We start from the raw sequence: 27,754 nt of genomic DNA on the forward strand, positions 1-27,754 counted from the left end.
AGGGTAGTGTCAGGGTACTGTTTGGTAGGGTCAGGGTACTGTCAGGGTACTGTTTGGTAGTGTTAGGGTACTGTCAGGGTAGTGTTTGGTAGGGTCAGGGTACTGTCAGGGTACTGTTTGGTAGGGTCAGGGTACTGTTTGGTAGCGTCAGGGTACTGTCAGGGTACTGTTTGGTAGGGTCAGGGTACTGTTTGGTAGGGTCAGGGTACTGTCAGGGTAGTGTTTGGTAGGGTCAGGGTACTGTCAGGGTACTGTTTGGTAGGGTCAGGGTACTGTTTGGTAGGGTCAGGGTACTGTTTGGTATGGTCAGGGTACTTTCAGGGTACTGTTTGGTAGGGTCAGGGTACTGTCAGGGTAGTGTTTGGTAGGGTCAGGGTACTGTTTGGTAGTGTCAGGGTACTGTCAGGGTACTGTTTGGTAGTGTCAGGGTACTGTTTGGTATGGTCAGGGTACTGTCAGGGTAGTGTTTGGTAGGGTCAGGATACTGTTTGGTAGGGTCAGGGTACTGTCAGGGTAGTGTTTGGTAGGGTCAGGGTACTGTTTGGTAGTGTCAGGGTACTGTCAGGGTACTGTTTGGTAGTGTCAGGGTACTGTTTGGTATGGTCAGGGTACTGTCAGGGTAGTGTTTGGTAGGGTCAGGATACTGTTTGGTAGTGTCAGGGTACTGTCAGGGTAGTGTTTGGTAGGGTCAGGGTACTGTTTGGTAGGGTCAGGGTACTGCTTGGTATGGTCAGGGTACTTTCAGGGTACTGTTTGGTAGGGTCAGGGTACTGTCAGGGTACTGTTTGGTAGGGTCAGGGTACTGTCAGGGTAGTGTTTGGTATGGTCAGGGTACTGTTTGGTAGGGTCAGGGTAGTGTTTGGTAGGGTCAGGTTACTGTCAGGGTACTGTGTGGTAGGGTCAGGGTACTGTTTGGTAGGGTCAGGTTACTGTCAGGGTACTGTGTGGTAGGGTCAGGGTACTGTTTGGTAGGGTCAGGGTACTGTTTGGTAGGGTCAGGGTACTGTTTGGTAGGGTCAGGGTACTGTTTGGTAGGGTCAGGTTACTGTCAGGGTACTGTGTGGTAGGGTCAGGGTACTGTTTGGTAGGGTCAGGGTACTGTTTGGTAGGGTCAGGGTACTGTTTGGTAGGGTCAGGGTACTGTTTGGTAGGGTCAGGGTACTGTTTGGTAGGGTCAGGTTACTGTCAGGGTACTGTTTGGTAGGGTCAGGGTACTGTTTGGTAGGGTCAGGGTACTGTTTGGTAGGGTCAGGGTAGGGTCAGGGTACTGTTTGGTAGGGTCAGGGTACTGTTTGGTAGGGTCAGGGTACTGTTTGGTAGGCTACTACTAACTGAAGATCTAAAGAGTGCTCCTTTTCTTACACACAAAGAAGCCTACATTGTTATCTCTCAGCTATTTGAACCTGCGGGTTTCTAACATTATGTCCTCTCTCTTGTACTGTCTCTCTTTTAGAAACAAGGAACAGCAATTGTATGAAAACATAGCCAAAGGAAAGAAAGATGTGAAGAAGCAGAAGTCAGAGGAGAAGAAGAGTGGCTCCGTGAGAAAAAGATAGAGGATGAGAGAGCTGTGTGCTGATGATTTAATATTGAATTTGATATTAACTTTTTATTTTAAAAGATTTATCTTAGTGTTTTTTTTTTAATATCAAGTGATAAAGTTGATGTCTGTGATATAATTAAGATTATAAAGCAAACTACTGATAGATTCTCGGTGCTGGGCTCCTGCACCATGGAACCATTCTGCACCCATGCAAATGGTAATGGCTAAAATTTTTGCTGACAATAAAGGCTCAGAGTAATATACATTCATTTCTTTCTTCATCACAAGTGTATTGTATCCATTTATGCAAAGCCTATAGAATATTTTGCAATTAATAAAATAAAATGCCATGACCACGGGATCAAGCACAGTGGGGACACACAGCCACTCTGTCATTCCAATGAAAGTTTTAGATAAGACATATCTCTATAATGAGCTATTATGTTTGTAGACTAACATTGGCAACGTCACTGGGCTCCCCCAGAGTCGCCGACGACCCGCAGTGACTGCCCCGAGTGACAGGAAAACATTGAGCGAGATGAATGAACTTTCCCCCCGCCTCCCTCTCCCTCTTCTCCACATGTGGTACAGAACAAAGTCTGCTCTCCAAACAGCGATAGTGAAGGAGAGCGAGAGAAACTTTACACTTTTGTGTGTGTAATGTTTACTGTTAATTTCTGATTGCTTATTTCACTTTTGTGAAACACATGTTTTTCACATGTTTTGGCAATGTAAGCATATGTTTCCCATGCCAATAAAGCAATTGTGAATAGCGAGATGGAGAGAATACCGTTTAATTAACGCGGAAAGGGCACATACCTACCCAGTTCCCATTTTAGGAAGAGGATTAGTGGAACAAAAGCTGTTTGCATAAAGCTCCGTAGGGAGGAGTTTACGCTTTCCGTGGGAGAGCAGAGGGAGCGAATAGGGAATTTAAAAGGGTTGTGCAACGTTTGCATCAGGGAATCGATACCCGGGAATTGAAGGAGTGAAGAGAGCAGAGGACAGTCATTGTGGATACGACCGCCGCTCTAAAACATTCCAGCAGCTCAATCATTCCTTTATCAAGTTGCAGTTTTGCGTAAAGCCGCATACCTTCTGACTGACACTAGCAGACAGAAGGTTAGCTCACAGGTTGCATAAGTGTTATTAATATCAAACAATGCGGTAGTGGTGAGAGCAGTGAAAAGAGCAGAGAAAGAGAATATCTGTAGAGAAGAGGCAATACTGTAGGTTACAGTTTTCTTTGTTGAGTTCCTCTGCAAAACTAAAGGCTAAAAGATGTCTAAACCAAATTACACAGGAACCTTTCACATGGTGTCTCAAGATAACTTCGAGAACTACCTCGCAGCTTTGGGTAAGATCATATGAATCGTAATGTCTTTGTCTGTTAGCACATATATTAGCTACAAATGCGTCATTGTTAAAAAGTGTCCAATTCGTGTAGTTGTAATATGTAAAATGACACGTGTTAAGAGCTTACTGTACTTCTGCAACTTGCCTCCTTTCATTTTAATTTAACACGATTCATTCATTCTATTTTACTGAACTTAACATTTTTTTCCTTTGTTTGCCTGCTGCTTTGAGATGAATTTTAGGGGTAGTGACTCATCCAAAGGCTTGCCATCTCTATTCCCAGAGCCGTGTGATAGATCATCATGGCGCCTTAGCCTGTAAATGACCCTGGACACAGACAGGGGTGTGTGTGTGTGTGTGTGTGTGTGTGTGTCTCTGTCTGTCTGTGGGTGTGTGATATCTGGAAACATTAACATGAGATGTAAAAGGACAGACACAGCTGTAGGTCAGAGATGTTGCCTCAGATACACTACCTCATTACTAGAATGGCAAGGTGTTATGTTTGGTTGATTAATTCTCTCCCTCTCTCTCTCTCCATCAGATATTAATTTTGCCCTGCGGAAGATAGTGTGTATGTTGAAGCCCACTAAACAGATAGTCCATGACCCGGCCACAGGCAGTATGAAGATCCGCACACTCACCACCTTTAAGGACTTTGATATGGATTTCAAACTGGGTCAGGTCTTCACCGAGGACCTGGGACCTGTGGATGGACGAGTCTGTCAGGTGTGTGTGTGTTTACAGTTCTACGTGTATGGGTGGGTGGGTGGTCTCTGTTCTTCATCATGTGCTGTTTGTAAAGACACTGGCTAAATGTATTTCTGTTATCTGGTGATGTTTTCCCTTATGTTTCTCTGTTTCATTACTTGTTCAGACTTGTACAACTTCTCTCTAATTGACTTCATATAGGTGTACTTGTCATACTACTTTGCTTTGTTTGGGTGAATATACTATTTGCCGTGTGTGGGGGGGGGGATATTTTGGCATGTGTGTACCTCCTGTTGTTTTCCTGTCATAACCACCCCCTGTTGCTTGTTTTCAGACCGCGCCAAACTCATAGTGGTACAAGGCAGTGGTTGTGTGTGTGTGTGCGCTTTCATGTTTTTGCAGACCACAGTGTGTGTGTGTGTGTGTGTGTGTTAACCCTGTTTCTAGACCACAGTGGGCTGGGTGGGTGATAAGCTGGGGTGTGTTAACTCAGTTTTTCTCTGTTTTTAGACCACAGTGGACTGGGAGGGTGATAAGCTGGTGTGTGTTCAGAGAGGAGAGAAGGAGGGAAGAGGATGGACACACTGGCTGGAGGGAGACAAGCTACACCTGGTGAGAATGGAGGGAGGGAGGGATGGATTAACAGAGAGGGATAAAGATTGGAAGGGAATAGGAATAGAGGTGAACACAAGGCCAGAGAAAGGGAGGAAAGCAGGAAAGATTTGGGAGGAAAGAAGATGCTGGGATTGATATACCATTTTGAAAGTGGGGGATATGCAAATCAGATTTGGTAATGGAAGTTATTCACTGCCTACGTTGTATGTGTGCACGTGTCCGTGCGTGTGTTTGTGTGAGAACAAATGAGGTCCTTTAAAAAAAGAGGGGGTGTATGGCCCTCAAAACTCCTTATTTGTTGCCTGTTCAGGGGAAAGAAATGTGTGGGGCCCGAAGAAGGAGAAAGAAACGGGGGAAAACACTGTTAAGAGTCTTCAGGGTGAAGGAATGGGCAGGAACAGGAAGAATAAGGAAAGGTTATTGTTCGTTACCATTTTAATGAGCTAAATACAGACTTCAACAAGACTCTTCATAGTGAAGGGATTGGGAGGAGAATCACAAGCTTCTGTTTAGGCCTGTGCTTCAGATGGACTTTAGTTGGGCAATCTGTTTTTGCTTGTGATTACATGCAAATGCTGATTACGATTTCAAACAATCAGCATTGTTTTATTAAACAGCTCCCAAATGCTTCTAATAGAAAACAATACCTCATTGATATTTTGTTCAAATCCGAAAGAGAAGTTTGGAAATAAATACCACTGGGGATCAGGCAGTAAAGGGTGGATTTGGTGAGTAACACAAGAAGAGGGGGAGGGAGGGACACGAGGGGGAGTGGGATTGAGAGCGGGGAAGTACATGTGTGGGGGGTGGAGATAATGAAGGGGAGAGGAAGAGGAGATAGGAGCGATAGGATTACAGAGTCCAGAGAGAAAAGAGCACAGCGTTTTTGTGACTGAGACCATTAATGATCTTTTCCCACGCACGCACTCACTCTCACGCACGCACTCACTCTCCCACACTCACCCACCCAAACTCCTCCCTCTTTTCTCTTTCTCCACCCTCTTCTCAACCCGTCCTTTTTTTGCCCTTTAGGAGATGAGAGTTGGAGATGTGGTCGCCAGGCAACTCTTCAAGAAGGCAGACTGAAACCACTGGGAACGATCTCGTTCATCAACTTCACGTTCATGATTCTCATTAGAAAACAGTCTAGGACTTGGTATATAAGTGCCATAGTTTTAAAAATATGATCATCATTGTTTTAAAACCATTACTTAATGGACAACATTTAAGATATTTTTAATTAGTGTGCTATTTCACTGTGGGAAAGATTGTCAATGGTATGTTTTGAATGTTGTCATGGTACAGTGCAGGGTGAATTGTGTAAACATTCCCAATATATTTCCTCGTATAGCACTACGATAGTTCACAATGCCATTGAATGTTCCCTTTTGTGTTGTATGTGGCTGTTCTGTGTCCAAATATACCACCTGATGCTCCACACTATAAATACAGATGTTGTCTCTTTATGGAACCCATGTTCTAACTCTTCCCTTCAATGTGTATTTATGTAAACGCTGTGATCGAAAGTCAGTTCAGCGTTTTTCACTCCAATTGGGTTAGGATTTGGGGAAGGTATGCTTACCCTTGGTCTGTGCCTAAAGGACTGTGTTTACACAGGCAGCCCAATTCTGATCTTTTTTTAAAAACGAATTGGTCTTTTGACCAATCCGATCAGCTCCGAAAAAATATCTGATGTGGAAAGATCTGATGTTATTGGTCAAAAGACCAATGGAAAACAATATCAGACTTGGGCTGCCTGTGCAAACGCAGTCCGCAACTGATTTCAGTTGGCCTGCATTTAGCTGTAAATGCTAGCTGATAACACTAGAGGGCAGGGTAAAGCAGTTTGAAGTATGGTAGCCGCTGCTACTCCTATCCTACAGGGGGTGACAAACAATTAATCGGTGTCCACTCTGGTGTTGTCTACATTTAGATTCTGCACTTTGCTAAAGCGTCAACTGTTTTAACAGAATTGTCAATGCTGTGGTTAAAACATCATTGAACAGATGCTGTGATGTTAAAATGAATATCTATCCATATACATCTACTTCATCAATCTCTTTTCCACCACTTTGATGTTCATATCTAGTTACTGACAACAACACGTCTTCATTAGGAAAAGTCCAGCCGCCGGGGGCTTTGAAAGTTCCTTAGAAAAATGTAAAATAGAGAAGCTATGATGACATTTGACCTCAGTGGTTACACTTTATTTAAACCCTCCCCAACAGTTTTTTCAATGACCTAAGAAACAAAGAATGTTCATTGGATGTTTATAGTTCAGTATATTTACATTGCAGAGATAAGATTTTTTTTAAAAAGGGATTGTATCCAGGAACCTTCAAGGAGGAATCTGCTCAGCTATTTTCCTATGTAGGTCTTGTTCATTGAAAGAAGTAATAAAAAAATTAAAAAAAGATTTAGTTGAAAATCAGAATTAAGTCCCTGGCCACTCATCTTCCTGTGGCTCTGATAGGTAGCGGGAGGGTCTGATGTCATTTCCTCTCATTCCATTACTGTGATCCGATTGGCTGAAAAGCTCTGATGTTGTCATTGTTATGGTGGCGCTATCGGCCTCAACTTCACAGTCTGACGTATAGCCGTTTACCTGAATAACAGCTGGGATGCACAATGGAAATAGTATGAGCACACAACAATAACCCTCCAACCTCACGTACCACTGCATTTATCATTCATGAAGACTACACAGGCCCCATCTCATCGTGTCCATAGAGGTAACAATACATCTGTATTTTAATGATTTGATTTAGGCTCTTGCAAAGCTCATCCTGATAGCTCATCCTGATGGTTGATTATATGGGCAGCCTCAGTTTAGATTACATTACATCTGATCCATTCTAAGTGAGGAGAGCCATCACATTATTGATCATTGGGAAGCTACAGAACTACTATGAGTGATGGATACGGTGTAATATAGACTAATGAAGGTTTATCACATATAGCGACTCCACATGGAACAATGTGTTTTTGGTGATGCGATTTGTCAGGAGATGATTTAAAGGGGTAGTTCATCAAAATGTGAAATGTCATTTATCTTGTGGATACCTTGCACTCGATTTAATCCATATTGCCGAAGTTCAGTGCTATGGCGCTGAATTACGTGCTTGAAATTGAAAGGTAATTTCCAATTAAGCCGACATATACAGCGTTTAGGGGAACATTGCCTTTAAATTTAATCGCTCTATAACGCTGAACCTCAGCGATATGGATTGAATCGAGCCCTTAAACCATGGTAACCAGGGTCCCATCACTCATATTGTTCTGCACTCTACGATGCTAATGCGAACCTGTAGCTCAGTAAACAAACCCAACCTACTCTCTGGGTGTACTGAATACCTCCTTTCTTGTGCACTAGAGGAGGTACATTTGTAATTGTGGTGAACTATTCCAACTACCACTGAGGGACTTTCACCTGTGTTGATGAAGAGGGGCTCAGTGGCTTTCTGGTCCAGGCTCCAATGGCTGTTGCACTCGGTGGGGAACTTGAGCTCAGCTGGAGCGAAGGAAGGAGGTGCAGGCTCTACAGGAATACCAGGACCACTGGAGTTGGCTACAGACAGACAGGCAGACAGACATGAGATCACTGAGTAACACTATCAACATTCATATACTTGTTGTATCTTATCTGCCTTTTTGTTATTGTGGGTAAGTCCAAGCTCCACTGGTGAAGCATTGACAAATAGGACAGTCACGAATGTGTCAACCGGTGACGCCACTGTACTTTACACAACGCTTTCTTGCTATGAGTTGGCTGGCTGTGAAACGTGTCATGTGGTTTTCCAACAACCGTGTCAAGCTCAACATAGAACAGGATGTGGTTTTGTCCCCAAGTCTCACAAACTCAAGAAGCTACAGTAGAAGCTTGTTTCATACCTATTATAGTTTCATAACTGATCTGGAGGCAGTTGTTCTTATTTCTACCTTCACAGGCTAGTCTAACTGGTTATTTATTCGGTGGAACCTACATTTAGTTTGATTTGAATTAAATATATATATATATGATTGAAATGTCATTGTCAAATAACCTTTAGAAATAACATTTCAAACAACATTTTCCAAAATGGGATATCAGTTTGAGATCACAGATATCCTCTGTGTGTCTACAATATTCTCTCAACTTCCCATTTTATGCCCAGTCGTTTCTCAACAAACATCTGTTTGTTTGAGATATTAGGCTGAAACATAAATGTTATAACCAGAAGCCAATAGCAGTGGTGTCTACAGTGTCCCATATTGTCGAAGTTCAGCACTATGGCAGTGAATACATAAGCTCCTGTGACTTTTAGCTGCACTTGGACTCATATTGGTTGATGTGCTGTGCACTCTGCTCCTGATGGAGCATAAACATGAGCAATGCATGCAAGTTTCACAATAACTCATATTGTCTTTGATCTGATTCATCTCTAGAGGAAGTGGCGAGTTCCAGCGTCTGACGGTGAAAAGCAATGACCTTGTTTCCTTTTATTCAATCCAAATTACGTCTAGCACCTTGACACCTAATAATTTTACAATGTGATGCATATTGTCGCTGTGTAGGAGAGAAAAGACACACTAGGAGTTCTCACTGCCTCTGCATCTGTCACCAGATAATATCTACTGTACATGATCTGAAATCTGCTGGCTGGGAAATAACACAGAGAAACGAAAAGAGCATTTACTTAACAATTGGTAGGCCTAACTGTCAAATGGGACCTAGAGTGGGGCTTTTTGAATGACTCCCGAAGAAACAAACAAGTTGTTAATAGGTTATAATGATGTATGTACAACAGCCCTCAGAGTGGAGTAGCATACAGCTGAGGTGGACTTGATCAAGCAAGTTGATTTCACCTGTTGACTCGCTCATGCAATCACACACCTGTCAGTAATTATCAGAACTGCCCTGATAGGCTCGTTCACACTTCTTGTTTGTATTTAAAGCCTGTCAAGCCATTTCTCCGTCCGCCCCCCCCCCCCCAGTTGTGTCTTTTAAGAGTACGTTTGTTTCCTATTTCCTTATTTCAGATGTATTGGTTTAATAGCTTTATCGTTATCACCTTGTATGTTCTGCCACCTGCTCATGATGTCTCTCCTTTGTTGCAGAACCCCCAAAAAATCCAACTTCACCATGTCCAACCACAAGTCCTCAATAAATAGGTGAACTTTGGCACTGTCTCTGTCATTTGCGAGTACTCCTGGTGACATCTATCCAACCAATGACCTATCTAGGTTCCTTAGCTTATTTTTCATGGTCCTTTAAGTTGGATGATGTTTACCGGGTGTACTGCAGCAGATTTCCATCTACCACGGCAGAGACAGAGTTTCCTTCTAACAGCATGACTTTGTCTCCATTCATCCCGTCTTTGGGCTACCAACATAAACAAGCGCCATTGTGGGAAATGGCAGAGCGATGCTCCAGTGCTCTGACCAAGCACTACACCACCCCTTCCCCCAGCTACCCATATCTACTGAACCTGTAATGTCACCACTGTGGACCAGCCAAGACCCTCGCCTAACTCCCAACCGCACTGGACACAAAGCATCAGCTGGCAGTTGCTTTGGAGTTGTCACACACTTCCGCAATGGAGCCTCAGCGACGCTGTTGCCGTGGCGTCTCCTTCCGCTCCCCCCTTGGAGCCACACCCTGCTGTGCTGTAAAGAGTGTCCACCTTTCCTGACGCCCTGGGTCTTGGTCACAGGTTTACACCATGACCCCGCACCCGTTCAAGGAACCAACCTGTGCTAACCCAAGGAGCCATCCCGCGCCCGTCAAGGGGCGGCCTACCCCGTGCTCATCCTAGGGGCCAACCCGCACCTGTCCATGGGGCCAACCCGCACCTGTCCATGGGGCCAACCTGCACCTGTCCATGGGGCCAACCCGCACCTGTCCATGGGGCCAACCTGCACCTGTCCATGGGGCCAACCCGCACCTGTCCATGGGGCCAACCTGCACTCATCCAAGGGGCCTACCTGAGCCCGTCCAAGAGGTGGCCTACCAGGTACCCATACATGGGGTCTCACGTGAGCCTGCCCAAGAAGCCTACCTTGCCACACCTACATCGCTCCTGACCAACAACCCTATTTTTCAGTATTATTAAAATGTTTCATTGTAATGTCTTAGTAAATACCTAAAACTTGTTCTACAGTACAAAGAGAGAGTCCCTGTAATATGAAGGAATATGGTGGCAACTCCCTCTAGCCAATGCTTACATCAAATCCACGATGAGGGCACAAAAACACTATTTGGGCATTGGCAGTGATGATATACACACCTGGCATGTATGATTGATGCTTGGCCCTCCAATAGATGCAGATCAAGATTATGATGAGGAGTGAGGTCACCACTAGTCCCACCCACAGACTGGTAGGTAGTATCCAGTGACACCCTGAGGGAGAGGGACAGGGAGAGACAGGGAGAGAGGGACAGGGAGAGACAGAGAGGGACAGGGAGAGAGACAGAGAGGGACAGGGAGAGAGACAGGGAGAGACAGAGGGACAGAGGGACAGGGAGAGAGACAGAGGGACAGGGAGAGGGACGGGGAGAGACAGAGAGGGACAGGGAGAGAGACAGGGGGACAGGGAGAGGGACAGGGAGAGAGACAGAGAGACAGAGGGACAGGGAGAGACAGGGAGGGACAGGGAGAGGGACAGGGAGAGGGACAGGGAGAGACAGAGAGGGACAGGGAGAGAGGGAGATGGACAGGGAGAGAGACAGAGGGACAGGGAGAGGGACAGGGAGGGAGACAGAGAGGGACAGGGAGAGAGACAGAGGGACAGGGAGAGAGACAGGGAGAGAGACAGAGGGACATGGAGAGGGACAGGGGAGACAGAGAGGGACAGGGAGAGAGACAGAGAGGGACAGAGAGAGAGGGACAGGGAGAGAGACAGAGGGACAAAGAGAGAGAGCGAGTGAGAGACAGAGAGGGAGAGAGACAGAGAGAGGCACAGAAAGAGAGAGGGAGAGGGACAGAGAGAGGGACAGAAAGAGAGAGGGACAGAGAGACAGAGAGGGAGAGGGACAGAGAGAGGGACAGAAAGAGATAGGGAGAGGGACAGAAAGAGAGAGGGAGAGAGAGACAGAGAGAGAGAGGGACAGAGAGAGGGACAGAAAGAGAGAGGGAGAGGGACAGAGAGGGAGAGAGGGAGAGAGGGAGAGAGGGAGAGGGACAGAGAAAGGGACAGAAAGAGAGAGGGAGAGAGAGATAAGATCAATCAAAACAACCTAACACCCAGCAAATCTATATATGAGGCTCTATCTGAACCATTTCTGAGGGAGAATGCAATGTGCTCTAATCTTGTTTACAGTATTAGATGTACATTACTTATGTCAATAAATCATTCAGTCAAGAGAGAAAGAGGGGAGGTGGAAGAAATATTGGTAAAATGCCATATAAACCCTCTAGTTTTCTATATATTCTATACTACTGTTCAATAAAAGGAGATGCTATTAGACCTACGAGATATAAAGGCCCCACACACAGCATCGGTCGTCTCAGTCCCAGCACTTTTCACCTCCCTCCCTAGGTCCCCACACCTGAGAGAGGAAAGAAAGGGATTGTGAAACAGAGAAAGGAGTTTAACTCCATAGTTAACCCCACTGTCCCACAATTGTATAAAGATGTCAAATGTTTTGTGCCAACCAAATGCACCTACTGAGTTGACTTTCGATAGAAATCAGAGCCACTTTGTGTGAAGGGTTCTGACCTGGTGTGTGATTGGCAGTGTGTGATGGCATCGTTGACACTGTTATAGGTCCCAGGTTGGCACGGGGCACAGACTGTGTCATTCTGGGGGGTGGCTGGGGAGTTTATGAACAGGTATCAGACATGTCAGCTTCTCAAAGTAAAGTACACACATCCAGCAGATTATACAAGCACAGTAATAAGATGTTTTGTACTGCCAAAGGCCCACAGTGGTTTAAACATTGACCCTGAGTGCATCTTATTAGACTACAGACTCGGATTTCTTGTCAGGTGTCTTTTCAATACCAGCCTTAGTATCTCCAACTCATGATCAGCTCAACTCAGGCAATGGTCTGTCATATTAGAACAGGGTTTAGAGGTGAGGAGGCTGCTGAGGGGAGGACGGCCCTTAATAACGTCTGGAACGGAGCAAATGGAATGGCATCAAACAATCATTCCACTGATTCTGCTACAGCCATTATCACGAGCATGTCCTCCCTAATTAAGGTGCCATCAACTTCCTGTGGGGGTAGAGGTGAGGAGGCAGTTCTCACCTTGATTCACGACCCCTGAACCCAGAGGGCACAGCTTCACGGGTCGGCAGTGTTCACATCCATTGTCTGTACAGTAGAAACCAGTCTTACACACACATTGCCTGTCACTACTGGCTTCACACTCCCTCAATACCCTCTGGTTATTGCCTGAGAGAGGGAGAGAAGAGAAGGGAGAGAAAGAGTGGGAGAGAGGACGGTAGAGGGAGAGTTGGGGTATTGAGTGGGAGAGGCAAAAAAATATGAAGTGAGGTGAAAATAATGATAAGTTCAAGAGAGATGAGGAGAGAGGTGGGATAGAGAGAGGGGATGGAAAGATGAGGAGAGAGGTGGGATAGAGAGAGGGGATGGAAAGATGAGGAGAGAGGTGGGATAGAGAGAGGGGATGGAAAGATGAGGAGAGAGATGGGATAGAGAGAGGGGATGGAAAGATGAGGAGAGAGGTGGCATAGAGAGGGTATGGAAAGATGAGGAGAGAGATGGGATAGAGAGAGGGGATGGAAAGATGAGGAGAGAGGTGGGATAGAGAGAGGGGATGGAAAGGAGGAGAAAGGTGGGATAGAGAGAGGGGATGGAAAGATGAGGAGAGAGATAGGATAGAGAGAGGGGATGGAAAGTTGAGGAGAGAGGTGGGATAGAGAGAGGGGATGGAAAGATGAGGAGAGAGATGGGATAGAGAGAGGGGATGGAAAGGAGGAGAGAGGTGGGATAGAGAGAGGGGATGGAAAGATGAGGAGAGAGGTGGGATAGAGAGAGGGTATGGAAAGGAGGAGAGAGGTGGGATAGAGAGAAGGGATGGAAAGGAGGAGAAAGGTGGGATAGTGAGAGGGTATGGAAAGATGAGGAGAGAGATGGGATAGAGAGAGGGGATGGAAAGATGAGGAGAGAGGTGGGATAGAGAGAGGGGGTGTAAAGATGAGGAGAGAGATGGGATAGAGAGAGGGGATGGAAAGATGAGGAGAGAGGTGGGATAGAGAGAGGGGGTGGAAAGATGAGGAGAGAGATGGGATAGAGAGAGGGGATGGAAAGGAGAAGAGAGGTGGGATAGAGAGAGGGGATGGAAAGATGAGGAGAGATGTGGGATAGAGAGAGGGGATGGAAAGATGAGGAGAGAGGTGGGATAGAGAGAGAGAATGGAAAGGAGGAGAAAGGTGGGATAGAGAGAGGGTATGGAAGGATGAGGAGAGAGATGGGATAGAGAAAGGGGATGGAAAGATGAGGAGAGTGGTGGGATAGAGAGAGGGGGTGGAAAGATGAGGAGAGAGATGGGATAGAGAGAGGGGATGGAAAGGAGGAGAGAGGTGGGATAGAGAGAGGGGATGGAAAGTTGAGGAGAGAGGTGGGATAGAGAGAGGGGATGGAAAGGAGGAGAAAGGTGGGATAGAGAGAGGGTATGGAAAGATGAGGAGAGAGATGGGATAGAGAGAGGGGATGGAAAGATGAGGAGAGAGGTGGGATAGAGAGAGGGGATGGAAAGGAGGAGAAAGGTGGGATAGAGAGAGGGTATGGAAAGATGAGGAGAGAAATGGGATAGAGAGAGTGGATGGAAAGATGAGGAGAGAGATGGGATAGAGAGAGGGGATGGAAAGATGAGGAGAGAGATGGGTTTTAGAGAGGGGATGGAAAGATGAGGAGAGAGATGGAATAGAGAGAGGGGATGGAAAGATGAGGAGAGAGATGGGATAGAGAGAGGGGATGGAAAGATGAGGAGAGAGATGGGATAGAGAGAGGGGATGGAAAGATGAGGAGAGAAATGGGATAGAGAGAGGGGATGGAAAGATGAGGAGAGAGATGGGATAGAGAGAGGGGATGGAAAGATGAGGAGAGAGATGGGTTTTAGAGAGGGGATGGAAAGATGAGGAGAGAGATGGAATAGAGAGAGGGGATGGAAAGATGAGGAGAGAGATGGGATAGAGAGAGGGGATGGAAAGATGAGGAGAGAGATGGGATAGAGAGAGGGGATGGAAAGATGAGGAGAGAGGTGGGATAGAGAGAGGGTATGGAAAGATGAGGAGAGAGATGGGATAGAGAGAGGGGATGGAAAGATGAGGAGAGAGGTGGGATAGAGAGAGGAGATGGAAAGGAGGAGAAAGGTGGGATAGAGAGAGGGTTTGGAAAGATGAGGAGAGATGGGAGAGAGAGAGGGGATGGAAAGATGAGGAGAGAGGTGGGATAGAGAGAGGGGATGGAAAGATGAGGAGAGAGGTGGGATAGAGAGAGGGGATGGAAAGTTGAGGAGAGAGGTGGGATAGAGAGAGGGGATGGAAAGATGAGGAGAGAGATGAGATAGAGCGAGGGGATGGAAAGGAGGAGAGAGGTGGGATAGAGAGAGGGGATGGAAAGATGAGGAGAGAGGTGGGATAGAGAGAGGGGATGGAAAGGAGGAGAGAGGTGGCATAGAGAGAGGGGATGGAAAGGAGGAGAAAGGTGGGATAGAGAGAGGGTATGGAAAGATGAGGAGAAAGATGGGATAGAGAGAGGGGATGGAAAGATGAGGAGAGAGGTGGGATAGAGAGAGGGGATGGAAAGATGAGGAGAGAGATGGGATAGAGAGAGGGGATGGAAAGATGAGGAGAGAGGTGGGATAGAGAGAGGGGGTGGAAAGATGAGGAGAGAGATGGGATTGAGAGAGGGGATGGAAAGGAGGAGAGAGGTGTGATAGAGAGAGGGGATGGAAAGATGAGGAGAGAGGTGGGATAGAGAGAGGGGATGGAAAGGAGGAGAAAGGTGGGATAGAGAGAGGGGATGGAAAGATGAGGAGAGAGATGGGATAGAGAGAGGGGATGGAAAGATGAGGAGAGAGGTGGGATAGAGAGAGGGGATGGAAAGGAGGAGAAAGGTGGGATAGTGAGAGGGTATGGAAAGATGAGGAGAGAGATGGGGTAGAGAGAGGGGATGGAAAGATGAGGAGAGAGGTGGGATAGAGAGAGGGGATGGAAAGATGAGGAGAGAGATGGGATAGAGAGAGGGGATGGAAAGGAGGAGAGAGGTGGGATAGAGAGAGGGGATGGAAAGATGAGGAGAGAGGTGGGATAGAGAGAGGGGATGGAAAGATGAGGAGAGAGGTGGGATAGAGAGAGGGGATGGAAAGGAGGAGAAAGGTGGGATAGGTAGAGGGTATGGAAAGATGAGGAGAGAGATGGGATAGAGAAAGGAGATGGAAAGATGAGGAGAGAGATGGAATAGAGAGAGGGGGTGGAAAGATGAGGAGAGAGATGGGATAGAGAGAGGGGATGGAAAGAGGAGAGAGGTGGGATAGAGAGAGGGGATGGAAAGTTGAGGAGAGAGGTGGGATAGAGAGAGGGGATGGAAAAGGAGAAAGGTGGGATAGTGAGAGGGTATGGAAAGATGAGGAGAGAGATGGGATAGAGAGAGGGGATGGAAAGATGAGGAGAGAGGTGGGATAGAGAGAGGGGATGGAAAGGAGGAGAAAGGTGGGATAGAGAGAGGGTATGGAAAGACGAGGAGAGAGATGGGATAGAGAGAGGGGATGGAAAGATGAGGAGAGAAATGGGATAGAGAGAGGGGATGGAAAGATGAGGAGAGAGATGGGATAGAGAGAGGGGATGGAAAGGAGGAGAGAGGTGGGATAGAGAGAGGGGATGGAAAGATGAGGAGAGAGGTGGGATAGAGAGAGGGGATGGAAAGGAGGAGAAAGGTGGGATAGAGAGAGGGTATGGAAAGATGAGGTGAGAGATGGGATAGAGAGAGGGGATGGAAAGTTGAGGAGAGAGGTGGGATAGAGAGAGGGGATGGAAAGATGAGGAGAGAGATGGGATAGAGAGAGGGGATGGAAAGGAGGAGAGAGGTGGGATAGAGAGAGGGGATGGAAAGATGAGGAGAGAGGTGGGATAGAGAGAGTGGGTGGAAAGATGAGGAGAGAGATGGGATAGAGAGAGGGGATGGAAAGGAGGAGAGAGGTGGGATAGAGAGAGGGGATGGAAAGATGAGGAGAGAGGTGGGATAGAGAGAGGGGATGGAAAGGAGGAGAAAGGTGGGATAGAGAGAGGGTATGGAAAGATGAGGAGAGAGATGGGATAGAGAGAGGGGATGGAAAGATGAGGAGAGAGGTGGGATAGAGAGAGGGGATGGAAAGATGAGGAGAGAGATGGGATAGAGAGAGGGGATGGAAAGATGAGGAGAGAGGTGGGATAGAGAGAGGGGATGGAAAGATGAGGAGAGAGATGGGATAGAGAGAGGGGATGGAAAGGAGGAGAGAGGTAGGATAGAGAGAGGGGATGGAAAGATGAGGAGAGAGGTGGGATAGAGAGAGGGGATGGAAAGATGAGGAGAGAGGTGGGATAGAGAGAGGGGATGGAAAGGAGGAGAAAGGTGGGATAGAGAGAGGGTATGGAAAGATGAGGAGAGAGATGGGATAGAGAGAGGGGATGGAAAGATGAGGAGAGAGGTGGGATAGAGAGAGGGGGTGGAAAGATGAGGAGAGAGATGGGATAGAGAGAGGGGATGGAAAGGAGGAGAGAGGTGGGATAGAGAGAGGGGATGGAAAGTTGAGGAGAGAGGTGGGATAGAGAGAGGGGATGGAAAGGAGGAGAAAGGTGGGATAGAGAGAGGGTATGGAAAGATGAGGAGAGAGATGGGATAGAGAGAGGGGATGGAAAGATGAGGAGAGAGATGGGATAGAGAGAGGGGATGGAAAGATGAGGAGAGAGATGGAATAGAGAGAGGGTATGGAAAGATGAGTAGAGAGATGGGATAGAGAGAGGGGATGGAAAGATGAGGAGAGAGATGGGATAGAGAGAGGGGATGGAAAGATGAGGAGAGAGATGGGATAGAGAGAGGGGATGGAAAGATGAGGAGAGAGATGGGATAGAGAGAGGGGATGGAAAGATGAGGAGAGAGGTGGAATAGAGAGAGGGGATGGAAAGATGAGGAGAGAGATGGGATAGAGAGAGGGGATGGAAAGTTGAGGAGAGAGGTGGGATAGAGAGAGGCGATGGAAAGATGAGGAGAGAGATGGGATAGAGAGAGGGGATGGAAAGATGAGGAGAGAGATGGGATAGAGAGAGGGGATGGAAAGATGAGGAGAGAGGTGGGATAGAGAGAGGGGATGGAAAGGAGGAGAAAGGTGGGATAGAGAGAGGGTATGGAAAGATGAGGAGAGAGATGGGATAGAGAGAGGGGATGGAAAGATGAGGAGAGAAATGGGATAGAGAGAGGGGATGGAAAGATGATGAGAGAGATGGGATAGAGAGAGGGGATGGAAAGATGAGGAGAGAGGTGGGATAGAGAGAGGGGATGGAAAGATGAGGAGAGAAATGGAATAGATAGAGGGGATGGAAAGATGAGGAGAGAGATGGGATAGAGAGAGGGGATGGAAAGATGAGGAGAGAGGTGGGATAGAGAGAGGGGATGGAAAGGACGAGAAAGGTGGGATAGAGAGAGGGTATGGAAAGATGAGGAGAGAGATGGGATAGAGAGAGGGGATGGAAAGATGAGGAGAGAAATCGGATAGAGAGAGGGGATGGAAAGATGATGAGAGAGATGGAATAGAGAGAGGGGATGGAAAGATGAGGAGAGAGATGGGTTTTAGAGAGGGGATGGAAAGATGAGGAGAGAGACGGAATAGAGAGAGGGGATGGAAAGATGAGGAGAGAGATGGGATAGAGAGAGGGGATGGAAAGATGAGGAGAGAGGTGGGATAGAGAGAGGGTATGGAAAGATGAGGAGAGAGATGGGATAGAGAGAGGGGATGGAAAGATGAGGAGAGAGGTGGGATAGAGAGAGGGGATGGAAAGGAGGAGAAAGGTGGGATAGAGAGAGGGGATGGAAAGATGAGGAGAGAGATGGGAGAGAGAGAGGGGATGGAAAGATGAGGAGAGAGGTGGGATAGAGTGAGGGGATGGAAAGATGAGGAGAGAGGTGGGATAGAGAGAGGGGATGGAAAGTTGAGGAGAGAGGTGGGATAGAGAGAGGGGATGGAAAGATGAGGAGAGAGATGAGATAGAGCGAGGGGATGGAAAGGAGGAGAGAGGTGGGATAGAGAGAGGGGATGGAAAGATGAGGAGAGAGGTGGGATAGAGAGAGGGGATGGAAAGGAGGAGAGAGGTGGCATAGAGAGAGGGGATGGAAAGGAGGAGAAAGGTGGGATAGAGAGAGGGTATGGAAAGAGTAGGAGAAAGATGGGATAGAGAGAGGGGATGGAAAGATGAGGAGAGAGGTGGGATAGAGAGAGGGGATGGAAAGATGAGGAGAGAGATGGGATAGAGAGAGGGGATGGAAAGATGAGGAGAGAGGTGGGATAGGAGAGGGGGTGGAAAGATGAGGAGAGAGATGGGATTGAGAGAGGGGATTGAAAGGAGGAGAGAGGTGTGATAGAGAGAGGGGATGGAAAGATGAGGAGAGAGGTGCGATAGAGAGAGGGGATGGAAAGGAGGAGAAAGGTGGGATAGAGAGAGGGGATGGATAGGAGGAGAAAGGTGGGATAGAGAGAGGGTTTGGAAAGATGAGGAGAGAGATGGGATAGAGAGAGGGGATGGAAAGATGAGGAGAGAGGTGGGATAGAGAGAGGGGATGGAAAGGAGGAGAAAGGTGGGATAGAGAGAGGGTATGGAAAGATGAGGAGAGAGATGGGATAGAGAGAGGGGATGGAAAGATGAGGAGAGAGGTGGGATAGAGAGAGGGGATGGAAAGGAGGAGAAAGGTGGGATAGAGAGAGGGGATGGAAAGATGAGGAGAGAGATGGGAGAGAGAGAGGGGATGGAAAGATGAGGAGAGAGGTGGGATAGAGAGAGGGGATGGAAAGATGAGGAGAGAGGTGGGATAGAGAGAGGGGATGGAAAGTTGAGGAGAGAGGTGGGATAGAGAGAGGGGATGGAAAGATGAGGAGAGAGATGAGATAGAGCGAGGGGATGGAAAGGAGGAGAGAGGTGGGATAGAGAGAGGGGATGGAAAGATGAGGAGAGAGGTGGGATAGAGAGAGGGGATGGAAAGGAGGAGAGAGGTGGCATAGAGAGAGGGGATGGAAAGGAGGAGAAAGGTGGGATAGAGAGAGGGTATGGAAAGAGTAGGAGAAAGATGGGATAGAGAGAGGGGATGGAAAGATGAGGAGAGAGGTGGGATAGAGAGAGGGGATGGAAAGATGAGGAGAGAGATGGGATAGAGAGAGGGGATGGAAAGATGAGGAGAGAGGTGGGATAGGAGAGGGGGTGGAAAGATGAGGAGAGAGATGGGATTGAGAGAGGGGATGGAAAGGAGGAGAGAGGTGTGATAGAGAGAGGGGATGGAAAGATGAGGAGAGAGGTGGGATAGAGAGAGGGGATGGAAAGGAGGAGAAAGGTGGGATAGAGAGAGGGGATGGATAGGAGGAGAAAGGTGGGATAGAGAGAGGGTTTGGAAAGATGAGGAGAGAGATGGGATAGAGAGAGGGGATGGAAAGATGAGGAGAGAGGTGGGATAGAGAGAGGGGATTGAAAGGAGGAGAGAGGTGTGATAGAGAGAGGGGATGGAAAGATGAGGAGAGAGGTGCGATAGAGAGAGGGGATGGAAAGGAGGAGAAAGGTGGGATAGAGAGAGGGGATGGATAGGAGGAGAAAGGTGGGATAGAGAGAGGGTTTGGAAAGATGAGGAGAGAGATGGGATAGAGAGAGGGGATGGAAAGATGAGGAGAGAGGTGGGATAGAGAGAGGGGATGGAAAGGAGGAGAAAGGTGGGATAGAGAGAGGGTATGGAAAGATGAGGAGAGAGATGGGATAGAGAGAGGGGATGGAAAGATGAGGAGAGAGGTGGGATAGAGAGAGGGGATGGAAAGGAGGAGAAAGGTGGGATAGAGAGAGGGGATGGAAAGATGAGGAGAGAGATGGGAGAGAGAGAGGGGATGGAAAGATGAGGAGAGAGGTGGGATAGAGAGAGGGGATGGAAAGATGAGGAGAGAGGTGGGATAGAGAGAGGGGATGGAAAGTTGAGGAGAGAGGTGGGATAGAGAGAGGGGATGGAAAGATGAGGAGAGAGATGAGATAGAGCGAGGGGATGGAAAGGAGGAGAGAGGTGGGATAGAGAGAGGGGATGGAAAGATGAGGAGAGAGGTGGGATAGAGAGAGGGGATGGAAAGGAGGAGAGAGGTGGCATAGAGAGAGGGGATGGAAAGGAGGAGAAAGGTGGGATAGAGAGAGGGTATGGAAAGAGTAGGAGAAAGATGGGATAGAGAGAGGGGATGGAAAGATGAGGAGAGAGGTGGGATAGAGAGAGGGGATGGAAAGATGAGGAGAGAGATGGGATAGAGAGAGGGGATGGAAAGATGAGGAGAGAGGTGGGATAGGAGAGGGGGTGGAAAGATGAGGAGAGAGATGGGATTGAGAGAGGGGATGGAAAGGAGGAGAGAGGTGTGATAGAGAGAGGGGATGGAAAGATGAGGAGAGAGGTGGGATAGAGAGAGGGGATGGAAAGGAGGAGAAAGGTGGGATAGAGAGAGGGGATGGATAGGAGGAGAAAGGTGGGATAGAGAGAGGGTTTGGAAAGATGAGGAGAGAGATGGGATAGAGAGAGGGGATGGAAAGATGAGGAGAGAGGTGGGATAGAGAGAGGGGATGGAAAGGAGGAGAAAGGTGGGATAGAGAGAGGGTATGGAAAGATGAGGAGAGAGATGGGATAGAGAGAGGGGATGGAAAGATGGGGAGAGAGGTGGGATAGAGAGAGGGGATGGAAAGATGAGGAGAGAGATGGGATAGAGAGAGGGGATGGAAAGATGAGGAGAGAGATGGGATAGAGAGAGGGGATGGAAAGATGAGGAGAGAGATGGGATAGAGAGAGGGGATGGAAAGGAGGAGAGAGGTAGGATAGAGAGAGGGGATGGAAAAATGAGGAGAGAGGTGGGATAGAGAGAGGGGATGGAAAGATGAGGAGAGAGGTGGGATAGAGAGAGGGGATGGAAAGGAGTAGAAAGGTGGGATAGAGAGAGGGTATGGAAAGATGAGGAGAGAGATGGGATAGAGAATGGGGATGGAAAGATGAGGAGAGAGGTGGGATAGAGAGAGGGGGTGGAAAGATGAGGAGAGAGATGGGATAGAGAGAGGGGATGGAAAGGAGGAGAGAGAGGTGGGATAGAGAGAGGGGATGGAAAGTTGAGGAGAGAGGTGGGATAGAGAGAGGGGATGGAAAGGAGGAGAAAGGTGGGATAGAGAGAGGGTATGGAAAGATGAGGAGAGAGATGGGATAGAGAGAGGGGATGGAAAGATGAGGAGAGAGGTGGGATAGAGAGAGGGTATGGAAAGACGAGGAGATAGATGGGATAGAGAGAGGGGATGGAAAGATGAGGAGAGAAATGGGATAGAGAGAGGGGATGGAAAGATGAGGAGAGAGATGGGATAGAGAGAGGGGATGGAAAGATGAGGAGAGAGATGGGATAGAGAGAGGGGATGGAAAGATGAGGAGAGAGATGGAATAGAGAGAGGGGATGGAAAGATGAGGAGAGAGATGGGATAGAGAGAGGGGATGGAAAGATGAGGAGAGAAATGGGATAGAGAGAGGGGATGGAAAGATGAGGAGAGAGGTGGGATAGAGAGAGGGGATGGAAAGATGAGGAGAGAGATGGGATAGAGAGAGGGGATGGAAAGATGAGGAGAGAGGTGGAATAGAGAGAGGGGATGGAAAGGAGGAGAAAGGTGGGATAGAGAGAGGGGATGGAAAGATGAGGAGAGAGATGGGATAGAGAGAGGGGATGGAAAGTTGAGGAGAGAGGTGGGATAGAGAGAGGCGATGGAAAGATGAGGAGAGAGATGGGATGGAAAGATGAGGAGAGAGATGGGATAGAGAGAGGGGATGGAAAGATGAGGAGAGAAATGGGATAGAGAGAGGGGATGGAAAGATGATGAGAGAGATGGGATAGAGAGAGGGGATGGAAAGATGAGGAGAGAGGTGGGATAGAGAGAGGGGATGGAAAGATGAGGAGAGAGATGGAATAGATAGAGGGGATGGAAAGATGAGGAGAGAGATGGGATAGAGAGAGGGGATGGAAAGATGAGGAGAGAGGTGGGATAGAGAGAGGGGATGGAAAGGACGAGAGAGGTGGGATAGAGAGAGGGTATGGAAAGATGAGGAGAGAGATGGGATAGAGAGAGGGGATGGAAAGATGAGGAGAGAAATGGGATAGAGAGAGGGGATGGAAAGATGAGGAGAGAGATGGGATAGAGAGAGGGGATGGAAAGATGAGGAGAGAGATGGGTTTTAGAGAGGGGATGGAAAGATGAGGAGAGAGATGGGATAGAGAGAGGGGATGGAAAGATGAGGAGAGAGGTGGGATAGAGAGAGGGGATGGAAAGTTGAGGAGAGAGGTGGGATAGAGAGAGGGGATGGAAAGATGAGGAGAGAGATGAGATAGAGCGAGGGGATGGAAAGGAGGAGAGAGGTGGGATAGAGAGAGGGGATGGAAAGATGAGGAGAGAGGTGGGATAGAGAGAGGGTATGGAAAGGAGGAGAGAGGTGGCATAGAGAGAGGGGATGGAAAGGAGGAGAAAGGTGGGATAGAGAGAGGGTATGGAAAGAGTAGGAGAAAGATGGGATAGAGAGAGGGGATGGAAAGATGAGGAGAGAGGTGGGATAGAGAGAGGGGATGGAAAGATGAGGAGAGAGATGGGATAGAGAGAGGGGATGGAAAGATGAGGAGAGAGGTGGGATAGAGAGAGGGGGTGGAAAGATGAGGAGAGAGATGGGATTGAGAGAGGGGATGGAAAGGAGGAGAGAGGTGTGATAGAGAGAAGGGATGGAAAGATGAGGAGAGAGGTGGGATAGAGAGAGGGGATGGAAAGGAGGAGAAAGTTGGGATAGAGAGAGGGGATGGATAGGAGGAGAAAGGTGGGATAGAGAGAGGGTTTGGAAAGATGAGGAGAGAGATGGGATAGAGAGAGGGGATGGAAAGATGAGGAGAGAGGTGGGATAGAGAGAGGGGATGGAAAGGAGGAGAAAGGTGGGATAGAGAGAGGGTATGGAAAGATGAGGAGAGAGATGGGATAGAGAGAGGGGATGGAAAGATGAGGAGAGAGGTGGGATAGAGAGAGGGGATGGAAAGATGAGGAGAGAGATGGGATAGAGAGAGGGGATGGAAAGGAGGAGAAAGGTGGGATAGAGAGAGGGGATGGAAAGATGAGGAGAGAGGTGGGATGGAGAGGGGATGGAAAGTGATAGAGAGAGAAAGAGAGGATGGTCGGGGGAGCGAGTGAGAGAAAGAGAGAATGAGAGAGAGAGAGAGAGCAAGGGTGGGGGCGAGAGAGAATGAGAGAGAGAGAGAGAGAGAGCAGGGGTGGGAGAGAGAGAGAGAGAGATAATGAGAGAGAGAGAGAGCAGGGGTGGGAGAGAGACAGCAGGGGTGGGAGAGAGAGAGAGAGAATGAGAGAGAAAGAGAGAATGAGAGAGAGAGAGAGAGAGGGGGGGAGAGAGACAACAGAGTTGGGAGAGAGAGAGAGAATGAGAGAGAGAGAGAGAGACAGAGAGAGAGAGAGCAAGGGTGGGCGAGAGAGAGAGCGAGAGAGAGAGAATGATAGAGAGAGAGAGAATGAGAGAGAGAGAGAGAGAGAGAGCAGGGGTGGGAGAGAGAGAGCAGGGGTGGGAGAGAGACAGAGAGAGAGAGAGAATGAGAGAGAGAGCAGGGGTGGGAGAGAGAGAGAATAAGTCGGATCAAAAATAAATGATTTTAAGGAGACAGGAGAACAATGAGTAGAACTGTCAGAATAAGGAGGAGGGACTTACTGGAATGGCAGAGCCTACAGGGTAGACATTTTTTCAAGGAGTTTAATTCAGCAGTGAAGTATTCATGTTGACAGGTTTCACACTCTGTTTTTGTAGACTTACCACAGTCGGTGCGAACATACTGTCCTGGAGTGAGGTTGGGAAAGAGAGAATGACAGAGAAATGTGATCATCCATACCCCATATATACATTTACATTTTAGCAGACTCTCTTATCCAGAGCGACTTACAGTAGTGAATGCATACATTTCATAATTTTTCCCCCATACTGGTCCCCCGTGGGAATCGAACCCACAACCCTGGCGTTGCAAACAACATGCTCTACTAACTGAGCCACACGGGACCGTATTATACTGTCAATAGTAACGTGTTCATCACAGCAGGCTGGTGGCATCTTAAAACCTGATATGGATAGGGGGCAGTATTTTCACGGCCGGATGAAAAAAACTGGTTACTACTCTTGCCCAGAATCGAGAATATGCATATTATCAGTAGATGTGGATAGAAAACACTCTGAAGTTTCTAAAACTGTTTGAATGGTGTCTGTGAGTATAACAGAACTCATATGGCAGGCAAAAACCTGAGAAAAAGTCAACCAGGAAGTGGAGGATCTGAGAATTGTAGTTCTTCTTTCTAGTCCCTTTTGAAACTACAGTATCTGTGGGGTTACGTTGCACTTTCTAAGGCTTCCATTGGCTGTCTAAAGCCTTCAGAAAGTGGTTTGAGCCTTCTCCTGTCACTGGGCAGAGTATAGGAGCTCAGTTACTGAGTGGTCTGCCTGGCAACAAAGGGATTGGATATGCGGAGTCGCTGTTTTTTCTTTTTCTCCTTGAATGAATACGCTATTGTCCGGTTGGAATATTATCGCAATTTTACGTTAAAAATACCATAAAAATTGATTTTAAACAGTGTTTGACATGCTTCTAAGTACGGTAATGGAACATTTTGACTTTTTGTGTCTCGAATTGCGCTCGCGGGTTAGCCTTTGGATAGTGACCTGAACGCACAAACAAAACGGAGGTATTTGGACATAACTATGGATTATTTCGAACAAAAACAACATTTCTTGTGGAAGTAGCAGTTTTGGGAGGGCATCCCTGTGGCTCAATTGGTGGAGCATGGTGTGTGCAACGCCAGGGTTGTGGGTTTGATTCCCACGGGGGGCCAGTACAAAAATAAAATGTAAGAAATGTATGCATTCACTACTGTAAGTCCCTCTGGATAAGAGTGTCTGCTAAATGACTTAAATGTAAATGTAAGATCAGCAAAGGTAAGAGCATATTTCTAATACTAATTCTGAGTTTATGCAGCGGTTGCATTAAGGTGTTCTGTATCTATAATTCTTAAAATAATTGTTATGTATTTTGTCAACGTTTATGATGAGTATTTTTGTAAATTCATCGGAAGTTTTTGGTGGGAATACATTTTCTGAACATCATGCACCAATGTAAAATGCTGTTTTTGGATATAAATATGAACTTGATTGAACAAAACATACATGTATTGGGTAACATAATGTCCTAGGAGTGTCATCTGATGAAGATCGTCAAAGGTTAGTGATTCATTTAGCTGTGTTTTGGGTTTTATTGACACATGTCCTTGCTTGGAAAATGGCTGTGTGATTATTTGTGGCTATGTACTCTCCTAACATAATCTAATGTTTTGCTTTCGCTGTAAAGCCTTTTTGAAATCGGACAATGTGGTTGGATTAAGGAGAAGTGTATCTTTAAGATGGTGTAAAATAGTCGTATGTTTGAGAAATTTAAATTATTGGATTTTTGAGGTTTTGTATTTCGCGTCACGATGTTCCATTGGATATCGGCTAGGCGTTCCGCTAGCGGAAATTGGGGAGGACAGGCTCGTGGTAATGGCTGGAGCAGAATGAGTGGAATGGTATCAACAACAACAAACAAATGTTTTCCATGTGTTTGATGCCATTCCATTCGTGCCGTTCCAGCCATTATTATGAGCCGTCCTCCCCTCAGCAGCCTCCTCTGGTGTTCATGTAGTGTTGTAGAGATAAAGGGACTGCTGTTTTCCCCTCTATACTGCAGTTCATCATTTGATAATATGGTCATGTTGCAGACAAGGCAATGTACAGTTAATACATCTAATATGTATGTGTGGCACATGTATAACGCTGGTCTTTCAGACATCTTGTTCCAACAGCCACCTGAACAACAGAAACACACCAGTAGTCACTGACCTTTACAACAACAGAAACACACCAGTAGTCACTGACCTTTACGACAACAGAAACACACCAGTAGTCACTGACCTTTACGACAACAGAAACACACCAGTAGTCACTGACCTTTACGACAACAGAAACACACCAGTAGTCACTGACCTTTACGACAACAGAAACACACCAGTAGTCACTGACCTTTACGACAACAGAAACACACCAGTAGTCACTGACCTTTACGACAACAGAAACACACCAGTAGTCACTGACCTTTACGACAACAGAAACACACCAGTAGTCACTGACCTTTACGACGACAGAAACACACCAGTAGTCACTGACCTTTACGACGACAGAAACACACCAGTAGTCACTGACCTTTACGACGACAGAAACACACCAGTAGTCACTGACCTTTACGACAACAGAAACACACCAGTAGTCACTGATCTTTACGACAACAGAAACACACCAGTAGTCACTGACCTTTACGACAACAGAAACACACCAGTAGTCACTGACCTTTACGACAACGCTCACAGCACCTTTTCACCCCAGAAGCATCATGAAGGTATTCCTCAGTTTTGCATTCCAATTCAGTCATCTCTAGTCCATTTGATGATAGTCTCTTTGTTAAAATGTTGACTCTCTCATAAAGTTTGTGTTTTTCAGTAATTCTCCTCTGTAAAATCGTTACTATTCAAGTAAAACATTCTTCTTCACCATTTATGTTGTTGATCCACTGGTCTCGGTTGAATGTATATCCTTTCACACTCCGCCTCTCTGGCTCTAGCTCTCTTGTTCTCTATCACTATTTCTGACTTTTACGTCTTTCTTCCGCTGAAGTATCACTCACTCTTTGTCTTCTCTGCTGTCTCCTTCGTTCTCAGTGAGAATATAGAGCTGCTTCCTTGGCTCTCTCACCCACCTCTTTCCCCCTCGCTTGCCCTCCACAACGGAAAGCCCTGATGCCCCTCATCTGCCCTGTGCTTCTCTCTCTCTCTCTCTCTCCCCCCTTTCCTTCCTGCCCTCCCTCTCTGGCACGAGGTGCACTGTTCTGGATCGTGTAAACTAGCTGTAGAGAGGAGGATTCTAGAGGCTGCTTTTGGCACTGTCTCCAGATCAGTATGTCCAGATGTGGCACACAATGCACACCAACACAATAAGATACTTCCCCTGACCACTCCAGCCCTTCCCGTCACTCTCTCTCCCTTTATTCATTTACTGAACCTTTGTCCTGATAGTGTTGTAATGCTGCTGATCTGGAGCTGTTGAGAGATGTTAGATGATGAGTAGATGAAGACAGAAATATATACCCCTGATTCTCTCTTCCTTCCTTCCTTCCGTCCTTCCTTCCTTCCTTCTTCTCTCTCTCTCTCTCTCTCTCTCTCTCTCTCTCTCTCTCCGTGTCTGTCCCTCAC

General features: G+C 47.2%; 3 protein-coding genes across 9 annotated transcripts in view; 2 read left to right on the forward strand and 1 right to left on the reverse strand.

The window, feature by feature from the left end:
- The window catches only part of LOC106576571 (tyrosine-protein phosphatase non-receptor type 6), a 38,936-nt gene extending 37,130 nt beyond the window's left edge, over nucleotides 1-1,806 (forward strand). For all 6 annotated transcript variants that reach the window (XM_014153815.2, XM_014153841.2, XM_014153824.2 and 3 more), the window contains one exon: nucleotides 1,454-1,806. In XM_014153815.2, the coding sequence (XP_014009290.1) occupies nucleotides 1,454-1,556 (103 nt within the window). In that variant the 3' untranslated portion in view covers nucleotides 1,557-1,806. The remainder of the gene's footprint in view (nucleotides 1-1,453) is intronic.
- A 698-nt stretch (nucleotides 1,807-2,504) lies between these two features.
- ret1 (receptor tyrosine kinase) lies at nucleotides 2,505-5,691 on the forward strand. Its single transcript, NM_001141480.2, is given in 4 exon segments — nucleotides 2,505-2,900; nucleotides 3,441-3,625; nucleotides 4,118-4,219; nucleotides 5,255-5,691. Coding segments are annotated over 4 exon segments (417 nt in total). The 5' UTR covers nucleotides 2,505-2,824; the 3' UTR covers nucleotides 5,309-5,691.
- A 711-nt stretch (nucleotides 5,692-6,402) lies between these two features.
- On the reverse strand, nucleotides 6,403-27,614 carry LOC106576603 (tumor necrosis factor receptor superfamily member 5). Of its 2 annotated transcripts, none has more exons than XM_045718749.1 (8): nucleotides 26,856-27,614; nucleotides 24,249-24,272; nucleotides 12,453-12,599; nucleotides 11,921-12,014; nucleotides 11,674-11,750; nucleotides 10,489-10,602; nucleotides 7,653-7,790; nucleotides 6,403-6,838 (listed from the first exon to the last, which is right to left on the reverse strand). In XM_045718749.1, the coding sequence occupies exons 1-8, from the start codon at nucleotides 26,935-26,937 to the stop codon at nucleotides 6,657-6,659; spliced, it is 858 nt and encodes a 285-aa protein (XP_045574705.1). In that variant the 5' UTR covers nucleotides 26,938-27,614; the 3' UTR covers nucleotides 6,403-6,656. The 2 variants fall into 2 exon arrangements, with proteins under 2 accessions (XP_045574705.1, XP_045574704.1); XM_045718748.1 differs by having other exon boundaries at nucleotides 24,147-24,272.
- Nucleotides 27,615-27,754: the final 140 nt, after the last annotated feature.

Source organism: Salmo salar, chromosome ssa05 (assembly GCF_905237065.1).
Source record: "Salmo salar chromosome ssa05, Ssal_v3.1, whole genome shotgun sequence".
In the NCBI taxonomy this organism is placed as follows: Eukaryota; Metazoa; Chordata; class Actinopteri; order Salmoniformes; family Salmonidae; genus Salmo; species Salmo salar.